At 44.2% G+C, this 19,101-nt stretch overlaps 1 protein-coding gene across 1 annotated transcript in view; it reads right to left on the reverse strand.

Annotated features, from left to right (window-relative positions):
• The window catches only part of col18a1a (collagen type XVIII alpha 1 chain a), a 63,119-nt gene extending 44,603 nt beyond the window's left edge, over positions 1–18,516 (reverse strand). The window contains exons 1-2 of the mRNA XM_062402678.1: positions 18,403–18,516; positions 18,231–18,304 (exon numbers count right to left, since the gene is read on the reverse strand). Of these exons, the coding sequence (XP_062258662.1) occupies positions 18,231–18,304; positions 18,403–18,407 (79 nt within the window). The 5' untranslated portion in view covers positions 18,408–18,516. The remainder of the gene's footprint in view (positions 1–18,230; positions 18,305–18,402) is intronic.
• Positions 18,517–19,101: the final 585 nt, after the last annotated feature.

Genomic DNA, 19,101 nt, shown 5'->3' on the forward strand with positions numbered 1-19,101 from the left:
TTGAGGGTAACTGATGTTCCCTCCTTGTTCATCTGGTCCGTGTTTTATTCTCCTGCTAAAACAGCATTTTACTGTCGACTGAATTTATATTTAGACTCACATCTTCCATTAATCATGCAGAATTCAAACCAGCGGACAAAACAGAGACACCTACCAGACACCAGTGATCTCTGAGGAAAACAATAACATTTTAATGGTAGACCATTTACACCCTGTACTTCAGAATAACTTTCAAGATATGAATAAGACTGTAGGTGAATATTAAATATAAATCTTTGAATCTGAGACATCCTGACTAATCGTGATAAAATACCAATAAATAAAACGAATAACCTATTTTTACACAAATGTGATGTCTTTAGACAGGCTTTCTGTCATAAAAATTGCATAACTATGAGAACTGACCTTTCTGAGTATAACTGATGACGTGGATGTTATGCAATATTCGCTACCACTAGTTGTCACCCTAGCACCAGCATCGCAGGCCACACCTTCAGGCACGTTTTCAGAAGTCCAAGAAAGTGACGCTAAACTTGCACAGGAGCTCGTCTGTGTGGGACGCTATCGAGGTTACACGTGAGTTTTTAAAAAAACTATTTCAAGGCCGTGCTCATATCGGCTAGCAGCTAATTAGCATAGCTAGCATCGTTAGCAGAGCTGTACTGTGCTGTTCATGGGAAATGGATTGTTTTTATAAGGTGTGTGTCCCCTGAAAGAGGTCGCAAATTAGCTTTTCCACCTGAGGGTGAGGTCAAACACACAAATGCAGCAGTGGCAACCCATTGTCTCCCATTGACTTCAAATCTGTGGGAGCAAGGAAGCGAATAAAACATTTGTTTCCTGTCACGAAGCAAATCCTCAGCGTGGCTTCAAGAGAAGTTTGACCCCACGACATCCGGGTGCATTCGAATATGTGAAGAGAAGTTTGCATCACAACACACAGATTAAGTTTGACTTCATTCTCTGCTCAGGAAGCCATTATCCTAATTACTCTTAACATAGAAGAAAAAGATGGGGGGTTGCTACCGTATATTAATGTTTATATTCTTGTGTTTATAAACTGTTAAGTGTGTTTATGGACGCTGAGCATAAACCAATGATACATTGGAAGGGTTCGATACCAGGAAAGTGTTGTTTGGATGCCGCGTCAAAGCAACACAAAAACATTCATGAATAATGGCCTTTAATGACGGATATTGAGTCTGAGAAACTGGGAAACCCAGATCCTCTAAGCTCCTTCTGCAACGTCCACCTTTTCAATCTTCACCCTCAACAGCCCCCCACCTCCGACTCAAAGGCCCAAAGTGAAAACATTCCTACTTAAATTATCCCATTAGAACAAAAGAGCCTCTCTCCCAAAAAGGGGGACAAAAGAGGAAAAAAAATGCATTCCAATCATGTTGGTTCAGGCTTTTGCAACAACAAAATACTGCATGTGAAAGGGGAACGGCAGGCGGGCGAACCAGGAGCACGGCCCCAGGGCGATGGTTTTGTGTGGTCAGCCACAGAGGGTGGGGTCTTCTTCTACCTACAGCCCCCTGGAGACAAGCTGATCAGTTCAGTGGTCGGTCAGAAAAAGACTTTCTGACATAAATGGCATCTAGGAAGTTGCAATCAGTCTTTTATACCGAATCCAATGCAAGACAATCCAACGCATTCGGTTGGCAAACATGAAATAAAAGTGGATTTCAAAAACTATGGCCCCTCAGGTGTAAAACGAGAATATCAAACCACCTACAATTTCCTTTAAGAATCATAAGGGAAAAAGCGGGGGAGCCACAGAATCCAGTACCGGTGATTGGTAAAGCATGACTGAACCGATCTCGCAGGGGATCCAGGAGAAGGAAAAAGATTGGAGGTGTTTTTCAAACCGCCTTGTGATTTATTTCACATCTGCAGCGCATTCACGAGGCATCAGGAAAAAAATACAGCTGACAGTGTAGGAGGAGGAGAGGGAGACAGAAAGGGAGAGGTTGTGGCAGAACGGGTAATCTTCCAGACACATAACACAGCAACTGGATTACAGTGTGGGGCCTCAATCATTTAAACAGACGTGCACGGTTTAACTTCATCATCGCTGTGCATTAGTCATGTTGCTCAGCGGAGAAGGGATTCTGAACTTCCTGGAATGTGACTTAAAGTGACCGCATACATTATAAACACGGCAGGAACAACAGAATCACTTCTTTTCAATACAGCATATTTTAAGTGTTGACTTTTGTGGGAGTTTCAGGTTGATCAAATTTTAATTGGGTGAATATTGTTGGACAAGTAGTTCCTAAACATAGTCCTTTTAGTTTTGGGATCAACAATCCTAAAATACGTACAAGGAAAGTCTTTTGTTTATAATGACTGAGCACTGAAATATCCCCCGAAACAATTTTGAGAAGAAGTGAAGCTGGCTGCATTCCAGACCTGTGAGGACATCACTGGAGAACCTGGGTTGTGCTTCTGATGGCTCGGCTACTGAATGTGCCGACGTCATTTGAGCTAATTTACGTCTGTTAATTTGTGTTATTGTGGGTTACATGGTTAGATGATGGTGAAGCCCTGCATGTAGAAGGTCTGTGTGAGTCTGTGTGTGAATGGGTGTATGTGTCTTGGGTTGTAAAGTGCATTCATTGGTTGATAAGACTGGAAAAGCTCTATATACTGTAAATACAGTTCATTTACAGCTCTCAGATTGAGCATAACTAAATAACTCAATCTTCTCAGATCCATTGTTTTAAGTGAGTTACTGTGGGGGGGGGGAATAAAACTTTAAATCTGATAATACCTCATAAATAAATAAAGAAATGATTCCAACTTCTCCCTTTTAGATACTTGGTGCTTAAGACACAGTCTGGACAAAAACACCTCCATGTTGGACATCTTTAACCTTTAAGTCTTTCAAGGACAGTAAACACACACTGATGCTTGTAAAAACTGAACACAACAAATCAAACCTCATCAAAAACTTACAAGGCCCCAGTGAAAAGGCAGGAAGAGCCCTGAAGGATTGTGACATCCAGACACAATGCTGCCACACACCTTTTAAAGTCCGGGCGGGGCATCCCATGTCTGGTCATCCTGAATACCTGCTCTCTTTACTTGTCCCCCTCTCTGTCCCTTTTATGACTAGAAAATGCAAAGTTCCTCCAGGGGTGCGGAGGACACTTAAACGTACACAGGCCGTCCCTGTAGACGAGAGACGCAACGGGAAGCCCACATCCTTTCATCCCAGGACATCAAAGATTTTGACAGAGCGAACCCAGAGCCACAAGTAGACGGCGGAGGGACTCAAACACTCACACTAACACACAGACACACATCAGTGTATCACTCTGACCGCCGCAGCGAGAACGCCCACAAAAAACTTGAATCACGATTCTCGACCCTTGGCTTGTTGACATCATAGAATAGAACTTCATGATCCTGTGTTATTTGTTCGATTTCAACATCCTGCTCCTTTTCTCCTCTCAGAGGACGAACATCTGCAACATCAGCATGAGGTTCACATTTGTGTTTTTTTTTTACTGAAATGACTCAACAACAACAACAGGGAGGATGTCCATGTCGCCCTCAGCATTGATTTTAATCACTTTTTCCACTCGCATCAGCTCAACAGTTTTTTTGCCAGTTTAAAGCAACTGTGACAGAGTTTACATGAACACCAATAGTCTGACTAATAAACTTATACCAATAAAGTACATTGATTCTGATGAGTCCTATTATGACTCAGGTCATTATGACCTCTACACTATTAGTGCTTCTTCCGCCAGTTTTAAAACCCCCAACCTGAAGTAATCATTTAAACATTTTACATTTTTTAATTTTTCAAATTCTTCACCCAGGTAATGTGTCGTCAAGCAGTTGATAACTGACGGATGTCACTAAAAGTTTTAAAAACTCCATTGTGACATTATACTGAGGTTAAGACACATCGTTTATATAATGTAACTACCATATTATTCCAAGTGTGACCTTATTTGGATAACGATGATGCTGACTCCTGATCAGGTTAATATTGAAGTATTGACATGTAAACATATTAATTATAAACACCATTGTCTATTAGCATTTAGCTCAAAGCACCACTGTTCAGGGAGGAGTCCTCCACCCAGTCCTGTTACCTTTTATCTATTTGTACTCAGTGTTCTTCTTTTGCCTCGATTTATTCAGACCACATTTTGGTTTTGGGCCCAACTGCCCCGAGTGCCAAGGTCCGTACTGGCGTGACTGGCATTTTTTAGATTTCAAGTCTACTTAACTTTGGGCGCCAAGTATCCAGGCAATGAGCAACATTTAGATCTTCATGGTTCAAACTCAGCGATGTGCTTAGTCCCTTTGGATTTGTGTGTGTGTGTCACAGGAGGAGAAGAAGTCACTTTGAACCGGGGGGGAACACACAAGCTCTTCGAGTACCGTGGAGTTCCAGATGACCGGTGGGAGATGGTAAGTGAGGATACATGGCTATTGTCTGCTCTGAGGCATTCCCCACAAGCAGTGACTATTCACCAAGGAGACTTCAGTGTGTGTGTGTGTGTGTGTGTGTGTGTGTGTGTGTGTGTGTCTGTGTGTGTGTGTGTGTGTGTGTGTGTGTGTGTGTGTGTCCGACAGAGACAGATAAAATGGACTTAAGAGTTAAGAGTTAGGGTGAAGGGAGGGAGGGGGGGTGGCTACAGGACCATTTCGTTGTGGGTGACAGAAACCCTTAACCCAACACACACACGCACGCACACACACACACACATACACACACACAAATACACACACTAACACCATTGCATTTCTGGCAGCGCAGGAAGGTGAACTCCAGTTGGGAAGAGGAGGAGCTGATATGTGTGTGTGTGTGTGTGTGTATGTCTGTGTGTGTCTGTGTGGCCTCGTTCTCTTCTTTCTACACAGACAATGCAGCATTCACATGGCGGAATAAATACAACAAAAACTACAAAAGTTTGCCGCAGCAGCTACAAATTGTTGCAGGAAGGAACGATGAAAAGGCCGAACTGATCGTGAACGATTGAACAGATTCCCTCAACTTTACTTTTCATCTGTTTCAAGCCAAACAGTTATGGAGGAGAATAAATGACCATAGCTATCTACTTCAACATGAGTGAAAAAACACATCTCTGACCTCCTACTTCATAATAAAAGTCCAGGAAACTATCAGTCATGGCTTGTTAGTAGGTGATGAGTGTTCATAAGCATCTAATAACCTCTGGGGAGGACTGTGGGCTTCTGCTCTGATGTATGATGTCTGGCAGCGTCAGGGGATCAACTTTCATCTCTCTGGGTTTTCGTTTGGAAGGAAATTATACAGCTCTGTGGTTTCAGAGGAAAAACAATTTGAGCACTTAATTTGAAGGTACAGTAGGTGTGAGATTTGGGCTGTGCCGTCGTAACCTGCAGGAGGAAACACTCCTCCGCCTCCGATAACCCAGCCAATCCTTCAACTATGCTGTTTTTGAGCCCAGATCTAAAACTGAGTAACCCAATAACGGTGCGCGGCCACAAGGGCTGAGCGGCGGTATGCGTGGCCGGAATGTGTCCAAAATGCCTGGGCGTCGGCAGGAGGAAGGTGAGGCAGGACGAAGGTAAGGCAGGAGGAAGAGGAGGCAGGAGGAAGAGGAGGCAAACAACCCCCAGATCCACCGGACCCTCTCTCCTTCTGAAAAACCATCCGCCGTCAGCGCCGCTCTCCACCGGGTTTATCAAGGAGTAATTGGTTGTCGGTGTACTTTTCACCCCATTGTGTATTTCGCATGTCTGAAAGCAGCCAAATCGCCAATGAACACTTTAGTAATGTCAGCATCAGTCATTGTAGAGTGAGGCCTCGAAAGCACAAAACTACACAGAATTAATTTAGCAGTACTGGATCCCCCCCCCCCCCCACTGCTTACACAGACACACCTCACTAGCCCACCTTCTCTGTCTTGACCTGAGTCACAGTCAGAAGCTTCAGGCAAGACCTGGGCTCTATGGGGTGGGGAAGTGAGAGGCTTGGCTCGCCCTCAGGGGAAGCATACTGTGGTGGTGTTGAGGGTGAAAAAGAAAATCAATCCATCAATGCAACCCCCCCACACACACCACATTCTGTAACTACAGTGGACTCGCTGGTGAGAAAACAAGTCTGTTGCGGTTTATTTGCTCAATATATCAACTCCAAACGGGTCTGTTACACAAATTAAATGTTCAGCTGGATGCGGTAAAGAGACATTTACACACATCAACTGTTGTGACTGTGAGAAAATAACATAAATCACAAGAGTGGGAAACTATAAACGGCCACTGATGGAGTGATCACATGGCTGGAGGGAGATTTCCAGCAGGGTATCACTGCTCCCTCTCCTTCATCATATAAACTTATCTGTATGATTGCATATTTTAAAGTTATGTGTTATTGTGTAGGAGAAATTAGGCTTCTTGTGTGTCTCAGCCCACAAAGCCTGTAAACACTGAACAACACTTAAAACAAGAACATCTTCTGACTGTGTAGAATCATAAGAACAATGGGTCATTTAAGTCTTGGTCCTATGTATGAGAAATGACATATATTACTGCAGTAGGTTCTGTTTTATTGTTAAAACGTGATTTGGGTCATCTGCCTTTGCTTTTGTAGAAAAAACTACAAAAGCATTTTAAAACAGTGACATCACATTGTGAGAAACTTGTCCTCACACGACAGAGGCCTGCTGCTGTGACAACACTGCTTGTTTTGGTGTTTGCAAATCGTCTAAGAGACAGTTCTACTGAAAAAAAAAGCACCATGTAAGATAATCTTTTATCTGTTCTATGTGACATTTTTGGAAGAAGCAGCTTTCACTGGACTTTAATTTTTAATGCAGAGCTGCTCTCAAAGAAGATAGTGTCCTCTGTCTGTGCAGTCAATGTAATTCTCCATGTGTTGTGTCATCAGTTAATCCGCTAATAATTGTGAGACAGTGAAGACAGCTCTGAACTCTGCGGGTCAAAACCTCTCAGCTGACCGTGCACACACACACACACACATGCACACAGGGGAGAGGCCGGACAGAGACAGAAGTTTCTCTATCATCTTGCTGCAGGAGAAGTTGTTCAGAAATGGAGGCTACTCCCATTACTACCTAAATGTTCACACGTGGTGCAATTCAAACCTATTTCATTAGAATTTAAAATAAGTGTAACAAAGTAGCAGGCTGGACTCAAATGAGTAGCCGGCGGTCAGTGCTAATGGAAACCTCTGCTTTTAGAGGCTTTTCCGGAACAAGTTGAAGCCTGTGAAATGTCTGAGGTAGGATGTGTGTCTCTGAACAGACACTGCAACGATTCCTGTTGTTCTTCTCTGCTAGAACCAAAACTTACAGTCCGTCCAACATCATGGCTCCGATACAAATCAGCCCAACCATTTGATATAGTTCCAAAAAGTTTGATCTAACTGATTTCTAACGACAAAATCACAATTTTCAAACCTGAACAAACATGTTTCTAAAGTTAAAAATAACACAAGTAGCTTCATCTTCGCTTGTGCTGTGAAGTTAGAAGATTAAGTGGATCAAACTATGCATTTAATAATCCAGAGTTTAAACTAAAAACATTTCTGCCTGAAGGTTTTCACCTTAAGCAACACTTTGCTTCCATTACTCAGTGTCAGGCTGCGTTCAGTGAGCTAAAACACACAGATTCCTCTCTGACTGCATATTCCTCAGCGTTTGGAGGATCTGACAGTGAACTCGTAAGGGCACGCCAGATCTCAGCAACTCAAAACAACAAACTCGGAAATGAAGAACTCGTTTTCCAAGACCAGCTTGAGATGGAGAGAAAAGGATGAGGAAACCATATGATGTTTCTACACAAGAGGAAGGAGCAGTGTACACAGGCGAAGCAGAAACTGCTGCTATAAAATAAACCACTACACAAAATGGGTCCGAACCACAGACCAGTGGGTTCACACATAGTGTGCTTGAGCTCTCTAATCTGCCCACTTGACCCATTTTCACTGCAGCTCCGTGGCTCAAAAAGAAAACCACCAATAACGCAGCAGAGAGGGAGTTTCTGTTTAAAAAGCCATAAGTCCTTGTGGCAACAATACAGTGTATGTGTGTAACCACTATCAAACACCACTGCAGGAAGTGCCAATCTTCCTATAGGAGGGATGCTGATAAACAATTAGCATAATAATGCATTTAAAATAAAGTAATACCACTTTAATACAGGTTACACAGCCAGTGTAATTCTTATAATCAACTTTACGACACAACTGATTCAACTGTTTGTCACAACAGTAGCTGGTGGCGTGTGTCCAAGAAACAGAGAAAGGTCAAAAGTGTGTTTGTTGACGTGTTGACAGATCTGGGAGCAGCTGGTAGACGTTTTTCAGTTGGTTTAATTAGCTGCAGGTTTTTCTTCCCCAAGAATTATGATAAATCTCTGCAGCTGGAGGTCGTTAGTCATCAGGATTATTCAGCAAGAGCGATTAAAAAACAAAAAAAATCATGACTCAGATTGCCCAGATGCTTTTATTGTGAAGCAGCTGCAGAATGCGCTGAGACTGCATCATAGGTTCATTGAATGCACCTGCTGCGTGACAACAGATACGTCTGCTGTTGTTGCATCCAGTTGAGGCTCAAGCTCTTGCTGGGAGACTGGAGCAAAAGGTGGTGGGGACCCAAATTTTAAAAAAGGAGGCTAGAGATTGTATCTTGGACAGGATATAACTTCCTTTGAGAATCCGACACCATAACAAGAAGCAAATTGGTATTTTGGACAAAAACTGTCTTGAGGCTACAGAACTCCAAGGACTAAAGACCTCGGCAACTCTCTGACGCTTGTTAGCCCTGCGAGTCAAAAGGTACATTATGGTTACATTCCAAAGACATGCTCATATCTAATAAAATAGAGGCCCACCTCTGAGGAGTGCGGCCTGTCCGCTGACAAATTTCCCAGGCTATCAGCATTCTTAAGATTCTCCTGCCAGTCACACAGGACAATTTATTGACTGACCATCTGACAACCTGGATCCGTCGCTTCAACACGGTGGAGACTAGCACCTCTTACTCTTTGCATCAATAAGATGTGAAGCACAGTAACAAGTTGAAGCTGCTCAGCAACACTGACACTTGTGGGATATTCAGGGCTGGAATGGGGTTTAGTTTTTTGTTCTTCAACCCCCTGAGGACAATTAGGACAATGACTCAAACACCATACCTCTTAGAAAGCAGCGTTGATCATTAGCCACAGATCGTGAAGCCCGTGTCTGGGCTTGTGCCTGCACTGATCTACGGCCAAAAGCAAAGACAAGCAGACAGTGATAACACTCCGGATTTTAATCTTGTTTTATCAAGATGACAGAGATGGATTCGCCTGATAGAATAAGTGATAGCTCAATGAATACATGTAGTAATCAAAAAGACAGCGATCCAGTACTGCTAAATTAATTCCGTGTAGTTTTGTGCTTTCGAGGCCTCACTCTACAATGACTGATGCTGATATTACTAAAGTGTTTATCGGCGATATAGCTGCTTTCAGACATGCACTAGAATCCTCAGTTCCTACATAATTTCTCCAGAGGAAGTGCATGTGTGCCTGCGTGTATAAAGTCCCTTGAAATCCACCCGATGAAGATGTATAGAGAGTTTATGTTTATCTCTATGATGTCTTAATAGGGTTGAGATTAAAAGTGAAACGAGGTGTAATTTCTGTGCAAGGTGTCAGTAATTTAAAACCTCCTCTAATTTCCCCCTGTTTTTCATTGAGTGTTCACAGATTAGAACCTTTTTGTGTGAAACAAACTCAGCTCTCCTCTACTTACAGTGTGTTAAAAACAGTGTTCTGTCAGTCCTGGTAAATTATAAAGACACCTTTCCTGCAGCTTCAAAAGATTTGATCCTATCTGGAAATACACAGTGCATGTAAGGAAGCTGCTTTGATAATTTGACAGTTATAATTCCTGCATATTATGACATCTCAACAACGGCCTCACTCATCTGTTTTTTTCTTTTTTCATGGTCTGTAATATCATCGCATTCACCACGGACGCACAAATTCTACCTGCCTACACAGGTCTGTGATTTACAGAGCAGCTAAAAATGCTGGCAGAGGCTGAAAATGCACAAGAACGAATCTCCATCCACTCCTGTTGTTGTTGAGTAAATGACATCCTCCACAGAAGACGTGGGCTTCATGTGGAAAGAATGTGCAGGCCGAGTTCTCGTTTCTGCACGCGCTGCATTGTGCAAGAAGCAGATTGTCAGATGGGGTCCGTTGGCCGGTGCCGTCTCTTTGTCCTTCCGCTGGTTCTTTGAACCCACTATAGGCCTCGCTCGAGTGTTGAGTTTCAGGTTTGCAAAGCACTTCAATGCAGATCAACACTTTGACAGTAAATCCAACCATGAAAGAGGGGGTGGGGGGCTGGGGGGGTGAAACACTTCTCTTTATGTTGCAAAGCTTCCTCTGTGCATTGAAGGAAACCATAGGTGAAAACCCTTGACATCAGCCGACTGATAGAAATTTCACACTCGGGGGAAAACATCTGAAACAAATGACATGAAAGTAAAGTAAGGTATGTCTGAGATACCTTATCATGGCACCCGCTTATCTGCACGGGACTGGACCAGCACATATGTAAATGTGGTTCAAGTGGACAAATCTTTTGAGTTGATTGGTGCTCAAACCTGTCACCTTGTTTAACAGAAGCTCACAGCTGAGAGCCACCAGCCCTGATCCTCGTTGCTTGGCTACTAAGCATCAATCACACAAAGATTAATAAGAAACATAGACTTTGACCCTCGTTCCCTCCAGTTATGATTTAACCCTATTCAACTCGTATTTAAGATGTGATATAGTGTTGATTTTGAAATCCAACATGAGTTTTGTTACATCAGAAGCGTAACAAGAGCCTGACAGCAGTGGCAGTGGGTTTGGGTGTCGCACTTTCATTGTCCCGTAACACAATACTACTTTGTAGACATTAATATGATGGTTTCAGTCTTGGTTTCAGAATAGATACAACCCTCACCCCTCAAAGGCGAATTCTCATCCCCGGCAAGGGGTGTTGAAGGGGGCACAAACCCTTGAGCTTACGCGGCAAAACACTTTCCACCTCCCCTCAGTGAATAAGATCGGGCATCATATGCTTCACCTTCATCTGACACTTTAATCCCCTCTAATGAACGGTGACAATGGCTGGAGGGGAATGACGTTATGCCCGGGGCTATATCAGAGGCCCGGGAGATACAGTAGATGAAGATCTGTAAGTGGGACAAAGAGAGCTTTCATTGACGAGACAATATCAGGGCCCTCAATTAGTACAGGCCAGACTAGGGTCCAGGGTGCCAGCACTCATTGTTCCCCCCTGATGGGTTCTTTAGCACAAAAAGCCCACAGGTCAGGGTCTTCCTCTGTTTCAGCTTAAGCCAAGCAAAGGCATGTTACAATCCACGTGATGGGGCTTTGGTAAGCTGCTGCACCAACCTGATATGAATCAAATGAACTTAGTGAACCTACCAGGACAAATGTGGGCTCCACGGTCGAGATGTGTGACTTCTAAATTGAGTGTATTGAGTTAAAGTACCCAACATGGGCGGTGAAACTTGTTGTTATACCTGTATTGATATCATGTGCAGTGCAGACACACAAGCAAAGCAGGAAAAATATTAAATATACACGGAGGGGTCGGGGATTTCTTCTCAAACACAACTTCCTCGTCTGATCTGATCTATGAATGTATGGTATGCTCATACATGCGTATATACATATGTTATTCTAAGCCCAAGGCATTTATAGTGAAAACAAGCACATAACCCACTATATAGCCCTGACACACCAGGCTGACACTGGACCACCAGGTATGGCCTGGTCATGAGGAAACGTGAGGCGATGGCGTGAGTCCACCTCGAAATTTGATTATATTCTCACTGGTTCTTTGAATTTTGGCTTACAGATTATTCTCGGTGCTCGGTAAAGCACAAAAACAGTTTGGGTTGTCGTGATATGCAAGCATTTGCACGGTGTGTGTGTGTGTGTGTAGACAGCTGTGTTGATTCAAATAGAGGCATATCTAATCCTGCATACATTAAGCCATGAACGCAAGTATTCTCTAGCATTCTTACCGTCTATCCAGATTTTCACTCAACCCGGGACACTCAAGGTTACGAAGACTTTAATTCAGACATTAACAAGTCGGATTAATAGGGTTGTAAACTGCCCCTGGGAATCCCTGGGGTTCTGCTGAACACGGCAGTAACTGGGTTTCAAGGGGACGTCTCAGCCAGCGAGGTGTCCAATGAGGTCGGGAATTCGACTTCGGACCTTCCAGCTCGTCTCCCTGACTGAAAATGCCACCGTCTCAGTAGATGAACAGCCTTGCAAATCTTTCACTGGCCCTCTAAATATTTAACATCCCCTTGGTTGGCCTATGTTCCTGCTCTCTAAACCTCTCAATGGATGGCACTGTGCCACCTGGCCCATAACATCCACAGAGTGAATAGAGGGCACCCTTTATTGTCTGGAAGCTCATGATTCACACAACAATTAGCAGCTTCCAACTTATGAGCAGCCGAGGCTTTTTGCTTTGCACAAATCCGGGGCTCAGCACATGATCCAACAAGACCCGAAGTCCTGCGTCTCACTGCTGCGTCAAGCGAGGACGTTTACACAAAAGCAGATAATGGCACGTCTTTAAAAGAGATTGTCTCCAATGTATGAAAGTTGGTGACGTGAGGCACTTAACTTCAGAGTAAAAACACTGGCAGGCTCAGCGAAGGACAACACAAACCATTGTTCTTCCTTTTTCTCGGTTTTATTACACAACTTTACACCAATAGCGACGAGATCCGAAAAGTCCCTGTCTCCGTTTCTGACAGGAACAGTGAGGACAGATCATGTCATCGAATTCCATCCCTCGCCTCGAATCCCCTCGAGTCCCACTTCCAGCTGGACCATACAAAAGTGGAGGACAGAGGTACAGGACTCAGCAAATCCCTCTTTTGTCACAGGAGCTCTCCACTTGATGGTAATCTCCCCGTCCCAAGGGATTCTCCTCAGCTCACACCCCCATGGTGTGAGATTTGAGAGAGAGGGTTAAAAAGAGTGTTGCCTACAGACATGGCAGCTCTTGAAGGACGGGTGAATGAGTGGAATTCAAGGATGCCTTAGAAAAGGCGGCCCGGCGCGTCACGAGAGTCAATCGAAAGATAAGAAGACATGGAGAGCTAAAAAAAAAAGAGGACTATAACGGCAAGTGAGGTTTGAAACACACAATGACATTCCCAAGAGGGGCCTCGTGAAATGCTGAATGGTCTATTCATTCATTAAAAAGAAGAAACGCATTGGGTGGTAGCTTGGGCTTGTATCAACAGTGCTCAAGTCTGACAGCTAATACATGCTTATTCCAGGTTAGAGTCTGCAGGGTTACCTGAAAACAACATATGGGGGGGGGATCACATCCCATCAGAAATGAGGCAGCCTCGGCCACTCTGAACCCAGTCCCAGTTCATAGAGAGTGAAAAGCAGTTGGTATAGATTTCTTTAGGACAAGAGAATGTAAATGGGTGGAGGTGATGGTGTTGGTGGTGGTGGTGGTGGTGGTGGTGGGGGGGGGGGGGGTCTCTAGTTTCATGTCTCCCTGCGTTCAGCAGACTGTCAGTAGAAGAACGAGCGATCACTGCCTAAAGCCGGGGACTGAGACAAAGTGCCAGGTCGATGGATCCGGTTTCCTTTGCGACGGCCAAATGCAGCTTTGTGGTGGAAAAATCTGCACCTGGTGGCCATGGAAACCCAGTGTTCCCCCTCTGAAAGCAGCGTACAGCGCCGACAAACTGACCCCAGAGCAGTAGATGTGAGCCTGCCCTCCACTCTAAAGCTCTCTAAAGGAGCTGAACGCCCCTTCTCCAGGGTAGTTTGAGAGGTCATCAGGTTTAGAACACAGCATTTCTTACATAATAGCAGCAATACTGTTGTTACTGTATGTCAACCCATGGCAGATGTAATCTTGTTGTCTTTTATGCTGCATGAAAAAGTCACGCTTTCAATCCTCATAAATGCAATTTGTGGAAAAGCTGAGGAAAACCTTTTCTGAAGCAAACACATTTCCAAAGAACCTTCAAATAACCAACTCTAGATGTGGGAGGGTCACTTGAGAAAGTTGGTAATGTATATGCTTTTTCCATTTTGCTTGATGCTCGGTTGTTTGAAACAAAAACCTGCCCGTGCTGTAAAGTCCTGTTATTTGCAGAGCGCGGCCTCACACCTTCAAGAGAGCTGGGAAAGACAAGCAAATAAGTAAAGGGTTTCACCACAAACAGGAAAGAGGTGCTGAGAGCTAAGAGGCCACTCAGTGTGCCATTAGCAGGGGAGATGGTTGGGTGTGCAGAGCAAGTGGCCCTACAAGTCCTCTCCTCTCGGAGCACAAGTAGCAATTACGGTGTCCCTCTGTATTTTGCCTCCGACAAACCCGGCATTTTGACATCGGGGGGCCGGCATGAGAGAGCACCTGAAACGCTGAGCAGCCGGAGCACATAAAAATACTGATAACAGCTGTCAGCTGTGTTCAAGAGGAGGCCGGAAAACACGAAGGGGATCCAGAACTGAACACTGTACATATGGCAATGCTGTCGAATCTGTATCTTATCAATAATCAATATTAGATTTATTTATCAGGTCACTTTTCTGCCTGTGGAAGGATGTTTCTCTGCTCACTCCACAGGTTTCACCTCAGCTACCGTCCAGTTACTTCCATCTGCCTTTAGTCAAACAAGCATTCTTTCAGTTTAACTTGGTATCTGCTGAATTTAAGGTTGGTCTCGGGAATTTGGCCTAATGCTCTTTACCACATAATGATGCAACCGTGAACTCAGTAGCTGAAGAACAGATTATTGATAGATTGTTGGTGCGGCTCGAGATCAGATGGAGGAACATCAAGTACTTTTTTGGACATTTTCACTGATCTCCTAGGGAATAATTCATGGATCTTGATGAAACTTTAGACGACTGATACCATCAGCATGTTGAAGTTTGATGCAGCTTGATCCAATTAAAGGGGGATTTGCATTCAAGTTGGTATGATTGTCTTTTGGTGGGCGTAGGGGTTCTTAAAAATAAATTGTGATAAATATGAGAGAGTGATCATGAGAATGAAGGTAATACACAAAAATAAATTGTCTAAAATGCCTTAAAAAGTTGACGAAACACAAAATGTTTTTCACAGACAGTGAGAAATTTAGAAAATGCTGATGTGCGCATGCAGACTAATTCAAGCAGGGTGCCTGGTTCTTCCACATCCAGCACAGATACACAACTGTCTAGATTCACTGCAGGCTCCAGATGGGTCGGCCTGAGTAATCAAAGCAGGATGTGACCACCGTGAGTTTTGTACAAAAACACATCAACATTGAAGTAAACTTTACCAAATCTACATTTCCTTTTTCAGCCTCCCCCCTCGTGTGTCTCACTTGTCTCTGTCCCGGGGCTTTGACAGCGGTGCTGTGTTAAGAGACAGGTCCAGTTACGCTGGATGAGTTTTCAGAGACACACAAGCAGCCTCTGCTCGAAAGGAGCTTGTAAACATTGTTTTGATTGTCTTTATGAAACTAAAGAAACAGCCACATGTTAACTCTCAGATGTTTTTAAAGCTAAGCATCGCATGCAACTCTGAAAGGCCCATCCAGTCCATTACTGAGACTTCTGACCGATATCATCAGTGACCTGGTCCCTGACGTGTGACTGGATGACTGACAGTTGACAAAGTGGCTCATGTAAGAGCATAAAGGCACAAAGGGAAGCATCAGCTGCTTGAGTGGAGTTTTTTTGAACATGCAGAAGCAACAGGGAGCCAGACACGGACATCCAGACGTCCACTTGACATTCTGGATGACCCCCCCCCCCCCCCCGCAACCTCACACGAACCCGTAAGCTTACACTGGAAGTCGCAGAGCAGAGCCCCGTCTCCCCCAGTCCAAGACGTAAACATCTCCCCGGCGGAGGTTAAATGGTCTGTGTGAATGCCGGTGGCTGACACAACATGACAAAGCTAACGCTGGATGGAACCTACAGACCTAATGGGAAAGCGGCAGAAATGTCGATCATGAATAAGGAGGTTTACTGACGAGAAAATCCCGGGATTAGACATCACAAGGTTCACTGAGTCAACAGAACCTCGGCACAGTCGCTCCATTTATTTCATTTAAGAGCCACTATGATCCCGGCTGAGGCCCGATGCATGGGCAGCAGAGGAAGCTTTTATTCTTGAGGTGAAGAACTTTTAGATGAATGAGTGGACATCAATCAGTAATCCTCCGTGGACTCTCTATTACTTATGAAGTAACACGACGTGCAGAATCACATGAATTCTAGGAATTGCTGTACTTGCACATTTTATGTAACTGACCTCATATGAGCTTGCATTTGTATATGCTTTAAAAAATATGTCAGCGCATATACAAGATGCATAAGATGTTAGCATCTATTATCATTTGTTAAAGCCACTTAATAAGAAATGTGTGTGTCAGTGCATATCCACTGTTCATCATAGTGTCTATTTTAAGTCTATCAATATAATTTCAACATCTAACAAGACATCTTCCATTTCAATAAAAGCCACTCAATTATTTCAACAGGGTGTAAGTTTAGCACATTTATTTTGGCCAGAAGAAACTTTAAAAGAGTTTTATTTTATTTTAATTCCAGCTATGAATCAATTGAAACAGCTGTCCAAGAAAAACTAGAAGACAAAATGAAAATATGTCAAACTGCTCCAGCACATGTTACTCCAACAACAGTTTCACCAATCAAAGCTCAGAATAACTTTTAAGGAGCTTTGCCATTTAATAAAATATATTATGACAAAATCTAAATGTTATAATTTTGTTAACACTTCCCAGCACAGCCAGTTCCATTCATCCCTGATGTGTAATGTTTCAAATGGCTTTCATGTCCTCCTGGCCGACTCTGAAAAGGAGAAACCCTCAAACCAGCTGTGATTTTTAATGTGGCATCTAATTCAGCCATTAAATAGCACAGCGGGGTGTCCCCTTACAGCCACTCCCCTCCCCCCACCTCGCCCCCCCTCCCTTCAGGCAGAAACCACGCTGGGTGCATGTCAAAGATCACATGACAATAGGGATTCCTGACCCAGTCAGGGACTGGGGAATGAATCGGACCTAATTCAAGCATGTCGCGGGCGACCAAAGGCAGAGCTCCTGAGACTGAGCGACAGGCCCTTTCAGCCGGGACACACACAGGCAGCACAGCATTCCTGTGAGAATGTCACACTGTCGGAGAGTTCACTTGAAGATGGTTTACCCTAAAAACAATGTGTAATCAAACCTGCTTCACTATGAGATGCGATGCACTATAAATGAAGATATACGAGTCAATTTGACACACAAAGTTCATCAAAGTTTCCCTCCATTAGCGATCAAATATTAATGGACATCCTCTCAGTTTCCTCTCGATATCACCTGACAGCCACACTTCTCTCCAGCTGCACGGGGACTAAATGAAACGTGGGACGTCTCTGAGCTTCACAGATAAATTATTCAGGACCACAAGAGAGGTTTTTCTCATTCAGTGGCTCCTGTCGCCCTCCGACACTGTTGCAGATGGGCCACTGCCTCCTGCTCAGGTGCACTGTATAACATCTGGAAAGAGACTAGTAGGCAATTCGGCTTGTGTGGTTAGAGTTAACAGGTCATTACATGGTTGGGTGGGGGGGGTGCATACGTCTCTGGTCAGACACAGAGTAAAGTCACAGACACGGTGTGTGTTTCTGAACACTGTGGACTTTGGACTCGAAGGATAAAACCTGTAAACGCTCTCAACTTTGACCTTCTGAGACCGGCAACCTGCTGAAGCTGGATCCTGACTGCGGCTCATCACGGCTTTACAGCAGCAGCCGTGAAACTTTACTCAACAAGTGTTTCGAAAAACAGGTTGAAGCTGCAGAGTCCTCGATGTGTCAGGGAACTAATGTGAAGCAAGGGGCAGGCGTCAACCCACAGCAGCAACTCAGCATCATGACAGAGACGTGACAACTTTATAAAGTTTGTAAAACTTCCTGGAACTTTACAAGTAAATGAAGGGACGTAAATAAGAATAAACAGCAGACCCCCAAAGGCTGATGAACTCCAGCCAGATCCCAAAAGGATATTAAACCAGTGAAAACCAGCATTTTGATATTTCCCTCCACCACAGACAGTGAGGACTACAGACAGGCGTGTTGGGCTGTGAACGTGTCACCAGAGCCCCTGACATCCCTGCTCCTGTGTTTCTCTCACCTGGCCACTGCGACGCCGCTGGACTGACGAGGAGGAGGACGCAACCGACGAGGCGCTGCAGCCACGGACAACACCTGCAGAGGAACCAGAGCACACAAACTCTCACATCCACAACTCCGCTCACTGCACCGGGCCACACGGGGGGGGGGGAGAAAAGTTCCATTACAAGTACCTCATGTTGATTTTCTTCTGCTTCTTTCCCGGGTATCGAACTTGGGGCGGAAGAGAGTGTCCAGCACCGCTGCAGCACGATGCCTGAACAGCTGATGGAGACACGGCAGCTCCACTGGAGACAGAGAGGAGGAGTGAGAGAGAGAGAGAGAGAGCATGAGAGAGAGAGAGAGCATGAGAGGGGGGGGGGGGTGAGACAAGGGGCGCACAGCGGGGACTTCCGCCAGGTCCTAGAAGGGAACCAACTCCAAAGTCTGTCAACCTGCAATTTGAGTTCAGGGACACGTGTCAGCCCCCAGCCCCCCCCCCCCCCCCCCCCCCCACCCAGAAAAGTAAATAAATAAATACACACTATGCTGTGATGAAGATACAATTTGAAAATACACAATAATATGAATAATAATGGCACTGATAAGATATGATTCCTACTTCTATTACTGATGATAATCAAAAATAAAAAGCCATATAATATTCTTCTAATATCAATATGAACATTGTTTATCCAACACAAACTAAATACTGAATACATACATGACATGTAACAGGAAGTGTGGGATTAGTGGTAGAAACCACTTATTACTGAAAACCCCACCAGTAAAGTAAAGACAACAACACAAAACAATACAAATCCCTGATAAACTTCATATAAAGAAAACATTTAATATTAGTAAGGAGGGGAATAAAGTATGAATAACAGATT

The sequence above is a fragment of the Platichthys flesus genome, chromosome 13, assembly GCF_949316205.1.
Source record: "Platichthys flesus chromosome 13, fPlaFle2.1, whole genome shotgun sequence".
Taxonomy (NCBI): Eukaryota; Metazoa; Chordata; class Actinopteri; order Pleuronectiformes; family Pleuronectidae; genus Platichthys; species Platichthys flesus.